The 21,440-nt window shown below is 39.8% G+C and overlaps 2 protein-coding genes across 2 annotated transcripts in view; one reads left to right on the top strand and one right to left on the bottom strand.

Annotated features, from left to right (window-relative positions):
• The window catches only part of CTNNA3 (catenin alpha 3), a 1,343,669-nt gene that overhangs the window by 756,920 nt on the left and 565,309 nt on the right, over positions 1 to 21,440 (bottom strand). The window lies entirely within an intron of this gene.
• Positions 17,596 to 21,440, top strand: part of LRRTM3 (leucine rich repeat transmembrane neuronal 3) — a 156,611-nt gene continuing 152,766 nt past the window's right edge. The window contains exons 1-2 of the mRNA XM_008145459.3: positions 17,596 to 17,599; positions 17,953 to 19,484. Of these exons, the coding sequence (XP_008143681.2) occupies positions 17,596 to 17,599; positions 17,953 to 19,484 (1,536 nt within the window). The remainder of the gene's footprint in view (positions 17,600 to 17,952; positions 19,485 to 21,440) is intronic.

The following is a 21,440-nucleotide window of genomic DNA, read 5'->3' as shown; positions in this document are numbered from 1 at the left end:
CAACTGTGGCAGTCAGCAACCATGGCCTCTTCTTCACCGTTGTCCTCCTCTTCACTGTGCTGCTCTTCGTCATCCTCCCCATCGCCCTCTGCAAGAGTGCTGGGCTTCATCATGTTCGACCTCTACTTTGTGTTCCTTGTGGTCAGCATCCTCCTAGGAGACCAAATGCTTATGTGCCTGGTCTCCATCTAGCAGGAAAGGACATAACAGCCTGGATGGCCCCTCCCCACATGGGGTGCTAGGCTCCTTGACGTCTGGATAAATCATTCACTTTTGTCACCGTAGTTTTTTCTTTGCTAGGATTTACTTCCGATCTTGCTTCTGGATGGGTGCCATGTCTATGAAGTCACATAGTGCCCTGTCCTTTTTTCATGAGAGCACTCACCACCCACATGGTAACTACCCACATGGTAACAAGTCTTTTACTTGTATGCCATCCTGGGTTATAAACACTATGAGTAAAGAAATGTATATTTTCTTTCCTCTTAATTCTTACCACCAGCATCAGGAATATGACTGGCACAAAGCAGACAGACAGGAGCCAGACTAGAAACAGTCTTTCATATCAGACTTGTTCAAGCTGGCTTCTAAGCCAGCCTTATTCACCCTGTTGGCAAGCTTTTTTTTTTTCTTTTTAAGCTACAGATATTCCAGTAATGTCCTTAAATGAAAGCCGATATAAGCCAAAAAGCTACCTAAGACAATATTCCAGACGAGGAACAAGAGTAAAGAGCCCTAAATAAGAAGTTTGTCCCCAAATTGCTCCTGCTATTTGACAAACAGCTTCAAATAAGGGATTGTTTTTCTCTGTATACAAGGTCACTACTTTCAAACACAAAGGCAAGTGCCCTTAGAGTAGAACTTCTCAGGTTGAAGGAAAATGAGGGAGCAATAAAAATCTATCTGCAACACTTTTTAGTAGAATGCACATTGCAAATGATAAAAATAAGCCAGTATTCTGGCTAATTAACCTAAATTGTGAGTATCTGTAATACTTAGTACATGCTTTTCTCTTACACTTGAGCATATCTTGGATAGCAGACCTGTGAATCAGCCACAGGTATTCCTTCCAGGACTCTTCATTAGATAGAAGTATGTTCCCCTGAATCACATTGATTTTTTTTCCTTTCAACAAACACACATTGAGTATATGTTATCTGCTTACAGTAGATATTTAGAGGTGAATAAGATTCCACCTTCCCTGAATTTAAAACTATTTTGTTGGAAAAATTTACATATAAATGACCACAATTCAACGTATTTATATGCCAGATGTATGGTACATAACCCAAGAGTGCTTATGAGGAAGTCAACAAAATCCCTAGAGAAGGTTTTATGGAGAATATAACATTTGAGATATATCCCATAGAAGATTTCACCAGATAGAAAATGGGGGAAGGCTGTTTCTATAAGAGAGGACAATACAAACAGTGACTTAAGGCATAACAGAACATGGCTTGTTCAAAAATAAATACCTGGGTATGCCTGGATTGTAGGTTGCATAACATATTGAATAGTGAGTAGAAGTGATAACAAAAAGGTAGATTTCGACCAGATAGTAAAGGATCTTGGTACCAGGTTGCACCCATTGTCTTTCTTTTTTTTTTTTCTTTTTTTTTTCCAATTTTTTTTTATTAAGGTATTATATGTGTACATATCTTACCATTGCCCCCCCACCCCACTCCCATACATGCCCTCACCCCCCATTGTCTTTCATAAGATATCTGTCTTTCTGTAATTAGTGCCACCTAAAGCACATGCCAAGGCTGATACAGCATGACCCTGCCAATGTCACCATAATCGTCAACCCTCTATCATACCTAATTAGACTCAGGATGATCACCTCATCCAAGAAAAATTGACTCAGAAGCCAGATGTGCCAGATGAGGTGGCACAGTACAAAAGGATTGATCTCTAGAATTATAAAGTCAAAAGTATTGAAAGAGTGAGCTTATTTGCAATGAAGCTGAAAGCATCAGGATGTAGTGTATAGGCACTGAGGATATTATGGCAAACCAACTCCACAGGAAGCACGAACCTTAAATCAGTTACAGCTTTGAGGCAGAACAGAGGTGGACAAGAAGGATATATAAATGGAGAACAGCAAAGTTCAGGGCACTGGGATGAAGCTACAAGGCCTTTTCCAATGAGGTTCCTATGTTTCTTGATGACTAGTTTCATCACAATAAAATGAATCAGATCACAAGAACCTTGTGTGTCATGAAGATGAGTCTGCTATTTAACTGGAGGTGACAGTGAGCTGATTCAAGGGATTTAGTCATGACAAAAATGTAACCAAATCGGTGGAAGTGTTTTAGGGAAGGGGAAACCCATTCCGGTGTTGACCTTCAGGCCATTCTACTCAAGACTAACCAAACCTCAAAAGGGAAGAAAGCAATATTTTTTTCTCTTTACTTTGTCCCTTTGAATGGAATAAAAGGTTTAGGTTATTTAAGATTAAGATTTTAAGAGATTATGGTGGCCATGTGGGCGAGAAACTGTATATTAGAATATTAGTGATTTCTTTCCTTTTCAGAGCAAATAATTTACATATGGAGTAAGTTAGGGAAAGGTGAGCCTGAATAATTCAACATCAATAAAGATTGATGATAATAATTCAACATCAATAAAGGTGAGCCTGAATAATTCAACATCAATAAAGATTGTTCTATAAGCAAATTTTCTAACAGTAGAAGAAATTTTAAATGTTTTCAATGTGATGCACTGAATTCAAGTTAATAAAAAATCTGTATAGTTGCCAAAATATTAATTGGGATTACCTTTGAATGGTGAAACAATGGTTCCTATGTTTTATAATAAATATGTATTGCTTTTATAATAGGAGGGAAACAAACTTAAGGAATAGTTTAACTGAAGACTTATATGTTTCATTTCTATTTAACAAAATAGATTATAAGCCCAGCCAGCATAGCTCAGTGGTTGAACATCAATCTATGAACCAAGAGGTAATGGGTTCGATTCCCGGTCAGGGCACATGCCCAGGTTGCAGCTTGAGCCCTGATAAGCGGTGCACAGGAGGCAGCCAATCAATGACTCTCTCATCATTGATGTTTTTATCACTCTCTCCCTCTCACTTCCTCTCTAAAATCAATAAAAATATATTTTTAAAAAATAGACTTTAAGTCTTAGTTGTCTGGATAAATCTAGACAAGACTAGAAAAAATTATCTTTTAATATCTGCTATTGTTTTTCACATGGTATAAAGACTGGTTTAGATTCAAAGAAGACAGAATGGTTATAAAAATACAAGTAGAGTCAAAGGATCTCTATTCAACTCGAAGTTCCTATAGCCAGAATAGAGCCAGAAATCATTTACATGACTTTGTGATTTTGATACCTATTCCCAGTTTTTAAATGGAGGCCTATATTGGCTTATCAGAAGATACAAACTTAGATCATAAATAAATGGTTGCCTATTTAAAATATTATATTTACTTATGAAGCTCTACTTCCTAGAGATGTAAACACACAAATACATACACACATCATATATATATATAAAGTTCACATGTCATATATACATATATCAAGTCAGGTTTTTCCAAAATTTTACTATTAAGTCACAACACAAGTTTGAAAAAAGCAAAGTATATCTTTTTCTATTTGAAAATTTATTTTAAAGTGTAAGGGATAATAATTGAAATCACACCTTGATACCAAAAAAAAAAAAAAAAAGGTGAGAAAACATCTCTATTTCAATTCAGAGTATACCTGGTTATTTAAGAAAACATATACATTCAATTCTGTGATTTCTACTTAGTTATAAAATTACAAACTTATTCCTTTGAGCAGACATTGGGCTTAGGCAAATTTAACACATTTATAGATATTGGAAAATGTCTAAATTTGCAAACTTTTAAAATAAATACAGAATATAAATTACTAGAGAAGATTTAGCTTAAACGAACATTATGGCCTGAAAAGCCATTCTATTTCCACCAAGTATATTCCCTCAATATCCACAGCAAGATATAAACACACATACACAAATGGTATTTGAAAATATGTTTTTCCCTACCACTTTTTGTGGCTGATGGCTTGCAGAAATGACTAGGTTGGTCTAGGCTAACAGGAAGATGTGGGAGGAACCTCACCAAAGTGATGATTCAAGTTCAGAAATAAATGAATTAATGGGGGGATACTCCAATTGCAACCCCCAGAAGAGTAAATAAAATAATAGTGGACACACACTGAGTTGGACAGCCAAGGAAGCCACAGTCAATACAACATACCCAAGTTTCTTCAGACTTAAAAGATCATATAGAGAAATATGTACACAGTAAGAGACCTAGTTAAAAGTTCTCCTGAGAGACACTGAGCTACCAGGAGGACAGCAGCTCACTTGTAATATTAAAGACCTTTCCCTCCATGTCTAACCTTGGGCTACACTCTGGCTTGTATAACAGCTCAGCCAGTCTCTCTCCCATCCCCCTGTCATTCATTACCTGCCATGTCTAAACTCCGTCATGAGAAATTAAAATCTGAAACATGGCAGATTGAGTGCACAGTTTTATCGCCTCTTCCTCCTCAAAACTCATTTAATGATAAATGAATACAAATGAGGGGAAAGAGGAGATAACAATGGAAGGATGCTTTTATAGTTTTTGAAAACATAGAATACGTGATATATGACTAGAGTCAAGAAAGCTACAATGTATTTGCTTACTGCAGGGGGACCCCACATTGTACAGAAAAGTCTTGAGATGCTCCAGAAGGTAAAGGTCACTAAAAGTATGAGGACTGGTTTAAGATCTTCATGGAGAGTAATTAACTAACTGCCAGATCCCCATCATCACACCAAAAAAAACAAAATGGACTGAATGTTTGTGTACCCCCCACCCCACTCCCACCACCTGCAAATTCGTATGCGGGGGCCCTCATCCCCAGTGTGATGGTATTGGAGGTGGTTGCTCGGGGAGGTAATTAGGTCATGAAGGTGGCGCCTTCATGAGAGGTGAGGTATGTCTCGGTCATGTGAGGACACGGCAAGGATGTGTCCATCTGCACACCAGGGAGAGGGACCTCACCAAGAACCCAAACACACTGGCACCTTTGGTGTCAGGCTTCCAGCCTTCAGATCTGAAAGAAATAAATATCTGTTGCGTAAGCCACCAGCCTATGGAGTTTGTTATGTAAGTCACCTTCAGCTAGTACACTACTTCTTTCTTCCAACAGAAAAGAGGAAAAGTCTATTTCCAGGCAAATGCAAACATGAGAAGCCAGACCTAAGGATATGAGGCAACCTAGTGAGGCTTGGACTGAAAAAGGAAGACTTGAATGAGAATGTGCATAATGAACTCGGGGACTTCCTCATCCTTGCCCCGCCTTGTCCCTAGATCACTGGTAGCCTCTCGGTCCAATGCTGGAGATTGAGCGTCTTCTCCGGGGGAAAAAAGGTATTTATTCATCTTGAGATTCCCCAGTGGTAAGGCAAGCTCACTGTTTAATGTTGTTACCACAAAACCCAAGCCAAACCCTTGCCCACACACAAGGGACCTTCTCTCAGCTTTTAGTGCCTCACTCATTAATCTGAATGAGCACACAAGAAATTTAACATTTGAGAAAACCTTCCAAGAAGAAATAGTCCAAAAAGAACTGACTCTAAATTACCTCAAAGGGAACAGTGACATTGTAGCAGGCAGTATATGACCAAAACACCTCATATACTATCTCAGAGTGAGAGAAGATGTTCCTTTCACAAAGCTAAAGCAGTATGCTATGAACAAGGAGAAAGAGGACTGAAAGAGCTCCCGGAGATAACAAGTATGATCACCTAAACTGGAGGCAGGGGGAGGATCTGCAAACCTTTTCTGTAAATGGACACAGTAAATATTGTAAGCTTCCAGGACTCACAGTCTCTGCCATTGCAAGGTGAAAGCATCCTTAGACAATGCATAAATGAATGAGCATGAGCGTGTTCCTTTATTTACAGAAACATTATTTACACCACATGACCCAGCAGAATTAAAAAAAAAAAAAAGACAAAAAATTTGACAAAAACTGAAAGACACAAGTCTTCATTTTAAAAGGTCCAAATGAAGAAAGGCTCAAAACAAAATACATCTTTGTACAATATCCAAACACCAGGGGAAATAAAGCATCATAAAAGTTTCCAGTGAGAAAACAATAGATGACACATAAAGGAGTGAGACTCAGAATAGCATCTGCTTCTCCACAGCAAGAGCAGGTGTGAGAAGACAGCGGAGTGATGGCTTAAAGATTCTGAGAGAAAAAAGGTTTCCATCGTGAATTACACATACAGCCAATCTATTAATCCGTAAATACAAAACATTCTGACGTGATTTTTATTTCACATGCACCCTTTCTTGGGAATCTACTAGTGGATATGCTTGAACAAGATGAGTGTTGCACTAAGAAAATGAATGTATGGGATCTAAGAAACAGGAAATCACACCTGGAGAATGTGAAGGGGAGAATGAGATTAACAGCTGTGATTAGATATTGGAGCAGAGACATGGAATGCTGCAGACAGAAGGGACTATCTGAATTGATTTTTTGGAAAATATAAGCACTTGACAAATCTTTTAAAATATTGGGAAAGACAACTAACAGTAGGTATAGACAAAATTAAACAAATTTGAGAGAGAGAGAGCATTTCTTAATTGAAAATACACACACCAAAAAGTTAAATGCAGATGGAAACATAACCTAATGCCCTACTTAAACCAATAGCATTATTGCTTGCACAGTTATTTTAAGTTAAATACTGTCTATTTATTTAATACCATATTAACATAGGATGTGGGGAACTGAGAAAGAGTATATACTATATCTTCAGTTATAATAGCAAAAAGTAAAAATATCAACAAAGTTCAGAAATACTATGAGGAGGAAATAAAGAGTAATTGATGAAGCTGAGGAGAAGCAAGCATGGGTGTTTTCAATAAAAGCCTTCTATTTGCTTTTCAAACTATGTACATAAAGTTTAGTTCTCTATGATTCCTTAATATTTTCCATTTCTCAGAGTTACCTATTAAATTTCAAATACACTGAGAAAGCTAATACTATAAGCTATTATCAGCTAAGAGCATGGAATTCATTTGTTGAAAAAATATATACAAAAAAAGGGGACCCTGGCCAGTGTTCTCAGTGGTTAGAGTGTTGCAGGTTTGATCCCCAGCCCTGGTTGGGCGTGTGCAGGAGGCAAGGAATCCATGTGTCTTCCTCACCTCCCTCTCCTCCTCCTCCTCTTCCTCGACCTCCTTCCTCATCCTCTTCTTCCTCCTCTCTCTTCCTCTCCTTCCCTTTCTCCCTCCCTCTCTAAAAATCTATGGAAAAAATATCCTTGTGTGAGGACTAACAAAAAAAAAAGGGGGGGGGGGTCACCATAGCCACTAGGGACAAAGAACTGAAGATAAGGAAATCACCAAGGAAAGGTAAGGAGGCACGTGGGGAGAAAGCTTCTCTTTGTATTGACTGTGTGTAACTCAGGTGTGAACACTGGGCTTACTGTGGGATATGACTGATGACCTGCGACAGTCTGTGAGTGGGTGGCATCACATCTGATGAAGCGAATATTCCGGGTGCCAACCCCCCAATCAGAAAACTAGATCTAAAAGCCAACTCTGTGAAGTTTCTGTTTGTTCTCTGTGTTATTTCTTAATTTTTTAAATTTCTTCAAATGTTGTTTAAACATTCAGCTGTGCTACTTGTTCCAAAAAGAGAATATTGTATGTCCACTCTTGGACTGCATTTTCCAAGGGGGAGCAGTGACTGCCTAAAGCCACTGCACAGGTCTTGGTTGTGATCAATAAAAAGCTCAGAGAGATGATATCTGGGAGAACGGAGAGTCACATGCGTGACTTTCTACTTGCTCTCAATGTGAAGTCCTCAGAAAGGGATTTTCTGACCACTCTATCAGCTGTCACTAGCTCTTATCCTCCGTTATTCTTCTTCATGGCACTTATCTCTAGTCGACATTGTAATGCGTGTCTAAGATGTTTATTTTTTTTTTTTTGTCTCACCAACCAGAATGCAAGTCCTCTGATGGTAGGCGCTTTGTCTCATTCATTGCTGCATCCCCGGCACCAAGAACAGTGTAAGAGCTTGACAAATATTTTTTGAATAAAACAATTCTCAACCCAGTACCAGATAATTTTCTTTTTATTAAGGACCCGTGGCATTTGCTCCCAGGGATTGAGTCAATTTCTGCCTAAATCACAATTTTGCCACATGGGGGCTCTGTTTGTTAGCCACAAGGGATCCTAAGCATTCCCCACACTAAAAGCGAACTTCTCAGTCAGGATTAAGCATTAGTACACAGAAGGGTTCTCCAGCCCCGTTTAAGAGCCCTCAAATAGACGGATACATTTTATTGTGAAATAAGGACGCTCAGACTCCTATTCCCTGCTACTACACGGCAATCCTATGCAAGGTTTCTCTTCTCCCAGAACTATAATATCTCTTAGATTTGCAGCATAACATTAAAAAAAGAAAATCAGACTTATTATTTCCGAAACAAAAACAGAACTAACCAATGGAACATTATGCTTTTTGATCCAAATCAAGATTTCTATTATCTTTCCCTGCCTGGTTGTTGGGAAATTTAATTCTTAATGCTGATACATTTTTCAGAAAGGCAAATTAAAAAAAAAAAATAGACTACTAAATTCAGCTGAAACTATTATGCACAATACTTTCAATATAAAGAAAATGTTATAGACTGAATGTTTGTGCCATCCCCCATCCCCCAATTCATTTGTTGAAACCTGATCCCCAATGTGATGGTATTTGGAGGAGGGAGCTTTGGGAGTGATTCGGTCAGGAGGGCAGAGCCTCTTCTAAAGGAGGCCCTAGGGCCCTAACAGGTTTGGCTCAGTGCCTTGGTCGGCAAATTGCGGCTCGCGAGCCACATGCAGCTCTTTGGCCCCTTGAGTGTGGCTCTTCCACAAAATACCACGGCCTGGGCAAATCTATTTTGAAGAAGTGGCGTTAGAAGAAGTTTAAGTTTAAAAAATTTGGCTCTCAAAAGAAATTTCAATCCTTGTACTGTTGATATTTGGCTCTGCTGACTGATAAGTTTGCCGACAACTGGCTCAATGGATAGAGTGTCGGCCTGCGGACTCAAGGGTCCCAGGTTCGATTCGGGTCAGGGGCATGTACCTTGGTTGTGGGCACATCCCCAGTGGGGAGTGTGCAGGAGGCAGCTGATTGAGTTTCTCTCTCATCGATGTTTCTAACTCTCTATCCCTCTCCCTTTTTCTCTGTAAAAAATCAATAAAAAAAAATAAATTAAATAAATAAATAAAAGAGGCCCTAGGGCTCCTTTGCCCCTTCTGCCAAGTGAAGTCGCAGAGGGAAGACAGGGCCTGTGAACCAGGCGGCAGATCTCACCGGATCTCAGACTTCCCATCTCCAAAACAGTGAGAAATAAATCCTGTGGTTTATAAGCTACTCACTTTATATTCTGTTGTAACAGCCCACATGATCTAACACAGAAGTTTTTCTTTAAAATATTATATTACATCAGAATATATGTGAAGCAACTACAGCAAAATGTTTATGACAATACCATTTAAACAATATTGACTTTATATTCAAAGCACAGCCATCCATGTCAAGTAAAACATCAAATATTAAGGTGTAAAATTGGTTAAGAGACGTTTGTCTAAAACTCCTTTGTTCTTCTGTGAGAAATTATAAGAAATTTGGGAATATATATAAGAGTATAAATTTTACATTGTGGCTCCGGTACCACATGTTCCTTCATGGAATTTGCTCTAAATTTAAAGCTAGAAAACTGATTTCTCTCAATACAAATGACTACATATGAATTTTCATAGCTGCTCTTTTGACAGGAATGTTTTTGAGCTTTTGTTGTAAGAGTACCTCAATATCAATACAAAAATTAGCAGGTTTGACTATAGATAAAAAGGCAAGTACGGTGGGAAGTGAAGAACAGAAATACTGGTATACATGAAAGTTAAACCAACATGGGCTCATGGCAATCCTTGATATTAAATCTTTAATATTAAATCCTTGCTCCCAACCTTGCCAGTTGATCCCATTACTCAGTTCTCCGGTAGCATAAATACCACATAATAAAAGTACATATTTTCCTCCAAACTCTAAATCTTTTATTATTTAAAATTTCTGCAAGTCTTAAATTTGCTACCAAGAGTGAAAGGTGCCCCAAGTATCCATTTGGGGCTGGATATTCTGCTTAAATTAATGGACTCTTGCTCCACATGTTTGCCTCTTTGCAAGTTAAATGACACAAGGGGCAGCAGTCAACCAAATAGAGAACATGGAACAAGCTACAGTGCAAATGACCTGGTATCTCCCAACAAATCAATGGCATTAAAAAAATAAAGAGACTTCAGAAACATGAAAACCAAATGCAATGTTTGGGCTTTGCCTAGGTCTTGACTACTAATGAACTTTGAAGGATTTATTGTTAATTTCATTAGGTATACTAATGCCAGATGGTTCAAATAAAAGTCTTTTTGTTTAGAGCTACATGTTAAAATATACACCGAGTGGCCAGATTATTATGATCTCTGAACGCATAATAATCTGGCCACTCAGTATATATATATTAGAGGCCCAGTGCATGAATTCGTGCATGGGTGGGGTCCAGCAGGCCAGCCCTGATCATGGCGAGGACAGTTGGCCGGTGGCCCTGACCCCTGGTCAAACTCCTGGTTGAGGGGACAATTTGCATATTATATAGGATATATACTGAGTGGCCAAATTATTATGCGTTCAGAGATCATAATAATCTGGCCACTCAGTGTATATGTGCCTAAAGTAACATGATTTCTGAGGTTTGCTTTTAAAACACTCCAAAAAAAAAAAAAATGTATATATGGGAAGGGAGGCAGGGATAGCTAAAACAAAATAAGTGAAATATTGATCACTGTTAAGTTGATGTTATTTATACTATTCTCTCTACTTTTGAGTGTTTTTAAATTTCCACTAAAAATACACCCCAAAACAGTTATTTCCTCAAAGTCATATAGTCCACCTCTATGTGTTACACTTTAAGAGATTATTTTTTCCTGTCCCCCAATGTAGCTGAGGGCTACCTCTGCAGGAAGAGACAGTGAGGAATGTAATAAAACCTGAGACTATGGATTGATGCTGCAGCATAAATGTTTCTTCAGGTGAGGGGGAGGGATATGTGTTAGATAACCTTGTGAGGTCTCATTCATTTGAATTTGCTTCATTCCAGAAAGACACTGAGAAACCATTTTAATCATCAGACCTGGAACTTTATTCATCCATTTATTTAAGTCAGAGATGTTCACTAAAAACCATATGTGACCAGACAGGGTTTTTAATGGACCCCTTGAAGCAAGCAGATGGAAACCAAGGATATTTCAGAGATGTGTTAATGCTCTGATGAAAGACTGGGATATAATTACAACTGAACAAATGCATATGAGTATTCTAACCAACTAGATATGAAAATAAAATCATTTCCATAGCTGCAGGAAACTCTGTTAGCATTCTGAGAACCCTATTACATGACAGAATAACTGAGTAAAAAACATTAAGTTCTTTATAATATCTGGATCAAATGCATTTATTGGTGAAAGCACTTTAGGAGCAAGAACACAGAATGTCAATGATGTGTGCCATACGATAAATAGTCTTGTTATTAAAACTGTAGTAGAAAGGTTTCTGAGGAATTTTTAAATAATATTAGTAAATTCTGACTCTGCCTTTGCTCGTATCAGTGATTCCTTGATATATGTTCATTCTAGTATATACACATGAGCAGAGAACCTAAAAAAATAATTTTCTCATAGGTACTCTGACTCCAGAAATATCTTATAGCACTTTATAGTTTATGATGTATTTACATACGAATTAGAAAGAACACTGATCCTAAATAAATGCCTTAGAGAGTTGTGAGTTCCATTTTGAGAAAAGCAAACTGAGACCCTAAGAAATTTGGCCATACTCAGTTCCAAATTCTAAATGTCAATTGGCATATGCAATAAAAAGTATATTCATTCTCTACATTATTTCAGAAAGACATTTTGTATTTACCGAAGTTATTTTCTAGAAGGCTCAGTCCTAATGTTCCCATATCTGCTCTTCCATGCAATTTCATCAAGGTTTTTGGTACCATTGTCCTCCAGCCCATATGCAAACATGCTGCCTGTGTCTAGGCCATCTGAACAGAAAGCTGTTTTGCTGTTGTGTAGTGGCTAATTGTGCTCATCATTTTATGAAATATTTAAAAATGCATCATCATTCTTTGAGGCCTAATATCAAGAAGATTTTTTTAAATTAAATTATTAAAAAAACTCATAATAGAACTGAAGAAAAGTGAGAGCAAAATCTAGACTTAATTCAAATGTGCTGAACTCTTGATGTTTTCCCCAACACTTGGCCCATGGAAGCAGTGAATGGCTTCACCAACCCCTCTGGTTGCTTAGCCCGTAAAACTAGGAATCATCTTACCTTTCTCTCTTTATCCTGTAACTCCACTTTTAAACCATTAGAAAACTCCTGTTGGTTTTACCGAAACATACACCCAGAATCTATCCAATTCTTACCACATCCACTGCTCCCATGCGGATCCAAGTCCCCCATCATCTCTCCTGGATTGGTTCAATAGCCTCCTTACTGGCCTCCCTGTTTTTCTTCTTGTCCTTTAGAGTCTATTCCCACAACAGCAGCACAAGTGATCCTTTCAATAAACAACTTGATCATGTCTTTACTCTGCATAAAATATTGAGTCGGCTTCTAGTTTTCTCCAGAATGAAGCCAACGTTCAGAGAATGGTGTGCAAAGCCCCCCATAGCCCAGTACCTGGTACCTCTCTGACTTTATCTCCAATTACTCTACCCCTTGTTCTCCCTATTCTAGATTGATTGGCCTCTTTTCTGTACATTGAGCATATGATCTGTTCTTACCTGAGGACCTTTGCACTGGCCACTCCCCATATACTAGTATATTTAATGTTAACAACCTCATCTCCTTCAAGGGTTTACTCAAGCCACTTTCTTAATAGTCCTAATCATCCTATTTAAAATTGCAACCCACCTCACTCTTTGCACTCCCAATTTTCCCTATCCTTTTTTAAAAAAAATATGTTTTATTGTTTTTTTACAGAGAGGAAGGGAGAGAGATAGTCAGAAACATCGATGAGAAAGAAACATCGATCAGCTGCCTCCTTGCACACTCCCCACTGGGGATGTGTCCGCAACCAAGGTACATGCCCTTAACTGGAATCGAACCTGGGACATTTCAGTCCACAGGCCGATGCTCTATCCACTGAGCCAAACCAGTTAGGCTTGGCTCAACTGGTTTGGCTCAGTGGATAGAGCACCCTATCCTTTTTTTATTTTTTCTATAGTATATATGATCTAATATATATAATTTTTATTTATTTTTATTGTCCATCTTACCTCTTTAGATTGTATGCTTAGATCTTTGTCTTGTACACTGATGTACTCCATGTGTCTGAAACAGTGTCTAGTACATAATGGGTACCCAAACCATGTATTTTTTAATAAATGAAACCTCTGAGGCCAACCCATTTATCAACATATCAGTACATCCTGACTTTCTAAATTTATATTTGGCAATTCAGTTTCATATTGGTCTGAAATTTTGCATTATATACTGAGTTTGGATTCATTTACCTAATTTAAACAAAACATATTAAGCAATATGAAGTACTGTAAGTATAATAAAAAGCCTTTAGATACATGACACTTACATTTTATAATTGCATAAATCTTTAGCGCCCTGGATTCATTGGGGAAATTTAAAATGTCGGGTAGCTTATGGTTTGTTTTGTATGTGGTATTAGGTGCAAACAAATTTGCTAAATATATTCTGTACTGTAATTTTGCTTCTGTTGAGAGGCAAACCAGAAATAATCATGACAGTCAATGAGTAAAAGGAGGATAAACTTAGAGAAGTACACCAGCAGCCCAGCTGGTGTTGCTCAGTGGTTGAGTGTTGACCTATGAACGAAGAGGTCACGGATTCCAAGTCAGGGCACGTGCCAGGGTTGTGAACTTGCTCCCCAGTGGAGGTGTGCAGGAGGCAGCCAATCAATGATACTCTCTCATCACTGATGTTTCTATTTCTCTCTCCCTCTCCCTTCCTCTATGAAATAAATAAAAATATATTTAAAAATATAAAAGTACACCAGCAAGTTACTAAAATCTTTTAGAATGTAAGTTGTTGTGGTGGTGTTGTTTTTTCTTTTGAGAGGCTACTTTATGTTTTGCGAGTAATTTCTACAGCATCAAGTATTCAGTCTGGCTTAGAATTGCATTATTTTATTTTGGATATCTCTCTACTAGCCTCATGATGGTCTTCCTCTTCGGGCACTTCATTACCTTGACCCAGGACAGACCTGGTAGTGATGCCAGCTTACGGACTACTGCCAAGGTGAGGGTCACACAAAGTGCCTGAAATCAGATCTGCTCCAAGAATGGCTACTGATCACACTGAGGAAAAGACCAACATAAATACCAATTATGAGATCTAAAGAGTGAATGTGAAGTCAGAACTATGGCGAAAGACAATATCAGAAGTCAAGGCATCAGAAAAAAATGAGAACTAAGGGCAAGATGTGTAGCACAGCAGAGAATGTCATTCACCGTAAATAATCCATGATTTCTCCCAGAAAAAGCAAAGTGAGAGAATTACATTCTCAGTGGGCTCCTCTGTGCTTTTGTCAACAGGGAATGAGAAAAGTATAAGCAGCACAAAGTGGATGGGGCCTCCAGTCATCCTAGAGGGGCCCTGTGCAACTATTAGGCGAAACAGACATGTTGATGGCTACTGCCCATGGAGAAGCAAGAGAAGTGGGAAGAAAAGCCAGAGGCTTACAAACAACAGAGACATAAGAGAGGAATTATAAATATGATTCCCTTTAGTCTTTCTTACTACAGTAGATACAAATCGTCAATCCCCAGGGGGGATGTCAGATGATAAAAGTTGTGATATGCCAAAGGTAATATTCAAAAGTACATTTACTATTTTCATGAAATCTGTGGTTTAACTATGAAGACACAAGATATCTACATGAAAAGTGAAGCTCACTTGTTGACCATCTACATGTTTCCACTTCCCAGTTTCTTGCCTTTTCACCCACATTCTTTTTTTTTTAAATATATTTTATTGATTTTTTTACAGAGAGGAAGGGAGAGGGATAGAGAGTTAGAAACATCGATGAGAGAGAGACATCGATCAGCTGCCTCCTGCACACCTCCCACTGGGGATGTGCCCGCAACCAAGGTACATGCCCTTGACCGGAATCGAACCTGGGACCCTTCAGTCCGCAGGCCGACGCTCTATCCACTGAGCCAAACCGATTTTGGCACACCCACATTCTTTAAAAAAACTTTCTCCAAAATGGTATCCAATCACAACTGGCTGAGGAACTCTGCAGGGACCAATCCCATGTACACAAAACCAGCACGACATTACCAGTTTATCCTACATCGAATGTACTTGTAACCCCTCATAAAAATTTTTTTATTCAATAAATATGTATTGATCATCTATAATGTGTCAAGTGCTGTTCTGGGTAGCAAAGAAGGCAAGACTGAGTGAATTTCAGAAATCCATTGTAAATAATATAAAAATATTCATTAAAGTAATTCTTTGTGAGTTAATGACAGTTGATATAGTCAATATTTAATACTAAACAACAGGCAATATCAGTTGATATTCAAATAAAGTTGATGTTCAAATAATAGCTAATGTAAGTTTATTACATGCCACATGTTATCCTAGGTACTTTTAAGATATTAAGATGACTTAAATCTCAACCCTCTATGAAATGGATTTTTGTTATCACACCCATTTTGTACAAGAGAAAACTTTAGGCATTGAGAAGATAAGTAACCTACTCAAGGTTACATAGCTGGTAAATTTTAGACAGGATTTGAATTTAGGTGCAAAAATCCATGTTCTTAATCATTAGATGAAACTGCCCATCCTTAAGTTTTATAATACTTCTTTAAAAGACTCATACCAAAAATGTTTATACAAACCTATTCTAGGAAGGTGGTTTTTTTTGTTTGTTTATTTTTAACCACTGCTGCCCTGCCCCAATGCCTCAATCAGGCTAATTTTTATTTTAGTCATTTTTAAAATGAAGATAACCATGTTGAAGCAAGATCATCTAGTTAGATGTTCAAGCATAACAGAGGTGTCCTTCTGCATCTCAGTGCTTGCTCTATGACCTTGAGCAAGTCTCAGTTTCCTCATCTTTAAAATGAAGGTTATAATGGGACCTTCATCATAATACTATTTAAAGATAAAACAGGATAGCCCACTCAAAGCACTTAGAAAGTGCTCAAATATTATTAGCATAATAAATAGCAGCAGCATGGATAAACGGAACCTAATGATTTCTTGATTCTTCTATTCACACTAAAAATAGTTTACTTCTCTTTTATTTAAAAAAAAAAAAGACAAAAACCAAAACAACAACAAACCAAGCCACAAGCCATTAAACCGATGATACATTTTGTGGGAAAACCAGAAAGGCATGTGGACACACGAGTTTCTGTGTCACTAGTTAACTCCTCTATTACAAAATGTATGTGCTCTAGCATCCTGAGACACCTTGTGTCATGCAATCACTGTCACTCCTAGAGGTCAAGTGGGCAGACAGTTAATGCTTCTCTGGGAAAAGCTCAGTAAATCATCGTCAAAACCTCAGTTCAAAGCCCACGTTGAGGTTAAGAAAAATTGACGTTCGGTCTGTGAACTTCATGTCAAGCTCCAGTAAAACTCGGGCAGCACATGTTTAGCGATTAAGCAGACGCGGACAACTAAAGACACTGCCAAATTGTAAAACAAGGCTTGGAAATTACAGAAAATGCTGCTCGTTATTGATTATGGTGACCATTCAGTTCTTACTGAGCCACCCAAAACAATCATTCATTTTCCAGCCGAGAGCCTGCTCATTTGCAAGATAAAAGAGAGACATTTCTGCACATGCCCATAATGTTCTTCACCACTGGGGGCAGCTTTACATAAGACTGCATTCACGGAAACCAAAGCAACAGTCCGAGCAGCTTTCAGAATGACAGTCTGCAGAAGTGAGCTGAGCGTGTGCGCGGTCCCGGGCTCTCCTGCCTTCCGGGCTCCAACGCAGCTCGGCGGCTGACCGGGGTGCTCACCGCCAGCAATGCTGAGCTTTGGAATACAGATGTGGCAGCTCAGGTAGCCCCACGTCGCCTGGAGGAATACATCATGCTTCCTGATAAGAAGAAATTGTAGAAGCCAGTTTTTTTTTTTTTTTTAACACCCCTGCTCCCCCCCCCAAAAAAAAACAAACCTGTAAAGATGCAAAAACGTAACATCCATGAAGATCCTATTACCTAGGAAGATTTCGATGTTTTGCTGCAAATGCGGAGTTGGGATTTATTTGTTCTTGGAGTGTTCTGCGTGGCTGGCAAAGAATAATGTTCCGAAATCGGTCCATCTCCCAAGGGGTCCAATTTCTCTTCCTGGGTGTCAGCGAGCCCTGACTCACTCCAGTGCTACTGACAGGGGCTGTCACGCAAGTGGCCCCCTCAGCCAAAGCAAAGACCTAAGGACGACCTTTGAACAATACAAAGGATGGGTATGTTTTGTCCTTTTTCTTCTTTCCTTCCTTAAAAAAAAACAAAACAAAAACAAAGAATCCTCTAGTCTGTGTATTACTTCTGCCTTAATTATTTTAGAGATTACCTTGCTCTGCTCTAAGGCTATAAATTCAATTGCTTAGGGAACACGTTTCTTGCTTAACTATTAAAAAAAACAAAAAACCCTGAGGCAATTCTCTTTAAAGGACAAGGAGATGGTTGTTTGATGTGAAATGTTGTTATCTAGATGTAAATGTTTAGAAAAGAAAACACATGCCTGCTCTTGCTTGATTAAAAAAGAAACGAATTCTTTTTTGGGGGGATAACTTTTCTAAGTTGTTTTTATTTTCAGGTTTCAATGTAATTAGGCTACTGAGCGGATCAGCGGTAGCACTGGTGATAGCCCCCACTGTCTTACTGACAATGCTTTCTTCTGCTGAACGAGGATGCCCTAAGGGCTGTAGGTGTGAAGGCAAAATGGTCTATTGTGAATCTCAGAAATTACAGGAGATCCCCTCAAGTATATCTGCTGGCTGCTTAGGTTTGTCCCTCCGCTATAACAGCCTTCAAAAACTTAAGTACAATCAGTTTAAAGGGCTCAACCAGCTCACCTGGCTGTACCTTGACCATAACCACATCAGCAATATTGATGAGAACGCTTTCAATGGAATACGCAGACTCAAGGAGTTGATTCTGAGTTCCAACAGGATCTCCTATTTTCTCAACAATACCTTCAGACCTGTGACCAATCTACGGAACTTGGACCTGTCCTACAATCAGCTGCATTCTCTGGGATCGGAGCAGTTTCGGGGCTTGAGGAAGCTGCTGAGTTTACATCTGAGGTCCAACTCCCTGAGAACCATCCCTGTGAGAATATTCCAGGACTGCCGCAACCTGGAACTTTTGGACCTGGGATATAACCGGATCCGGAGTTTAGCCAGGAATGTCTTTGCTGGCATGATCAGACTCAAAGAACTTCACCTGGAGCACAATCAATTTTCTAAGCTCAACCTGGCCCTTTTCCCGAGGTTGGTGAGCCTTCAGAACCTGTACTTGCAGTGGAATAAAATCAGTGTCATAGGACAGACCATGTCCTGGACCTGGAGCTCATTACAAAGGCTCGACTTATCAGGCAATGAGATCGAAGCTTTTAGTGGACCCAGTGTCTTCCAGTGTGTCCCGAATCTGCAGCGCCTCAACCTGGATTCCAACAAGCTCACATTTATCGGTCAAGAGATTCTGGATTCTTGGATATCCCTCAATGACATCAGTCTTGCCGGGAATATATGGGAATGCAGCAGAAATATCTGTTCCCTGGTGAACTGGCTGAAAAGTTTTAAAGGCCTGAGGGAGAATACCATCATCTGCGCCAGCCCCAAAGAGCTGCAGGGAGTCAATGTGATCGATGCCGTGAAGAACTACAGCATCTGTGGCAAAAGTACCACGGAGAGGTTGGATCTGGCCAGGGCGCTCCCAAAGCCCACGTTCAAGCCCAAGCTCCCCAGGCCGAAGCACGAGAGCAAGCCCCCCCTGCCCCCCACGGTGGGGGCCACGGAGCCCAGCCCAGAGACCGATGCTGACACGGAGCACATCTCCTTCCATAAAATCATCGCAGGGAGCGTGGCCCTGTTCCTGTCCGTGCTCGTCATCCTGCTGGTGATCTACGTGTCCTGGAAGCGGTACCCGGCCAGCATGAAGCAGCTGCAGCAGCGCTCCCTCATGCGAAGGCACAGGAAAAAGAAAAGACAGTCCCTGAAGCAAATGAACCCCAGCACCCAGGAATTTTATGTAGATTACAAACCCACCAACACGGAGACCAGCGAGATGCTGCTGAATGGGACGGGACCCTGCACCTATAACAAATCGGGCTCCAGGGAGTGTGAGGTATGAACCCTTGCGATAAAAGCGCTCTTAAAAGCTGGGCAATAAGTGGTGCTTCATTGAACTCCGGTGACGATAAAGGGAACGTGGTGCCCCCTCCCATTCCCTCTCCCTCTGCTGGCAAGGTCCTCCCCTGTCCGCTTCAGTGCATTCATAACACTGGTCATTTCCCTCTCCTGCATAATGCACCCATTGAAACTTAAATAACCACAATCAATGTGAAGCTTGAACGCTGGTTTAACATAATGCCTATTGTGTCAGACCCTTTACTGATTCCATTAACGTCACACTGTTTTCAGATAAAACTTCTTTTTACCATTAATCCCCCACAATCTGCTGTTATTCCGCTAGAACCAGAGGCACGGTTCTGGGAGGTTTGCAGTTTGCTGGCAAATCCAGGGAGAAGGGAATGGCCCCCAGGTACTTGGACCTTGAGCTGATTCCAGGAGAATGCCCTGTGACAGGGACATTTAGAGACGGAGCCTTGAAACAATGCCTGGCTCCAAAAGAAAACTGCAGGGAGCTCTCCGAGGATGGTGCTGGGTAAAAGCAGCACCACCCGCCGGCGTCAGAGGCGTCTGAATTGGGATGAGGCGAGTCTAGGGAACAGTGTTGAAGGGTTAAAATGCTGCGGGGAGACAAGTGCCAACTGTGAGGAGGTGGTACAAATACAAAGTTTCCGGCCTGAGAGAGCTTGTCTCTGAAACCCATCCCTGTGAAATCAAACCAGAGGGCTTCCCTGTCCATTTCTTCCAGCCTCTACATTTTCCAAAATAAGCCCATTAACTAAATAGCCAGGAAGCAAATTGGAGGAGGCAGATTTCCCCACTGCTCCTCCCATTAGGGACTTTTCAGAGACCAGGCTTGCACATGGGAAGGCAGCTTGCTGTAGGCATGGGGTTGGGAGCTTCCCAGAGTTTCTCATTTCGGCCCTTGCTGGGGGCCCTAATGGAGGGAGGGAGTGGAATCATCAGCGTCCTCTGTTCTCGGTTTGGGGTTTGTCAGGCTGTCCTGTTGTGTCCCGTTATGTGTCCTGCACACGCCAGTCCCCTCATGACTGACACTTCATTCAGATGTGTAAAGAGAGCACATTCCAAGACATGCTTTCCACCAAGAGCCTCGTTAAAAAGGTGGATTTTGATAGCACCTTCCTAAATGTACAAAATAAACCTTAGAGGGAGAAGACCAACCCTATGGCACTCATCTTTGCTCTTCTATTGCTGGTGTCACGGTGTCCCTATGCGCATCTGTGTTGTGAACTCACCCATCTGTATGATTCTGTGCCGACCCGGTTGGCACTGTGCAAGCTGCATGCATGGTTTTATGTCATAGGTGAAAGTTTATTGACTGCAGCTCAAATATCATAGCTTCTGGATTTAAGTAACTTTGACCACAGTTCATTAAGATTTGAGAAAAAAATGCCTTTAGTCTGTATCCTCTTCCATCCCCCAAAATGAACAATTCAATTACAGTAGTAAAAATCAGGAATTGCAACATTAAGTCTGTTTCATTTCATTTGGCTTGCCAAACCATGTCCCTATTCTTTCAAAACAGAACCGCTGCAGCAAAAAAGCAAAAGTGAATGGCTATTTTTACCAGCATTTTTATACAGTCTGGGGGCTTTTAATTTGCTGACAGGCAAACATCTAGGCAAGTCACCATGAAATATAATTGCAAGGAAGCCGGATTATAAAAAATCACACTTTTATAAGCAATAAAGAAAAAGGAACATTAAAAGTGGACTTTGGTATTAATTAAATTTTAAAATAGGTGGAAGTTCAGAAAAGCATCATAGCTACAGTATATTTACCCACGAAGAAATGTTGACTATACATTCACTAATGGCAAATTGTCACAGATTCCCAATGGATTAATAATGCAGACACTACCTTACAGTACTATGAACTGGATGACTGAGCCTACTGTGATGTTTTTCACTGAAGTTGTAAGCTTACATTT

This window comes from Eptesicus fuscus, chromosome 17, assembly GCF_027574615.1.
Source record: "Eptesicus fuscus isolate TK198812 chromosome 17, DD_ASM_mEF_20220401, whole genome shotgun sequence".
NCBI classification, from domain to species: domain Eukaryota; kingdom Metazoa; phylum Chordata; class Mammalia; order Chiroptera; family Vespertilionidae; genus Eptesicus; species Eptesicus fuscus.
This window is presented reverse-complemented; position numbering and strand designations above follow the sequence as displayed.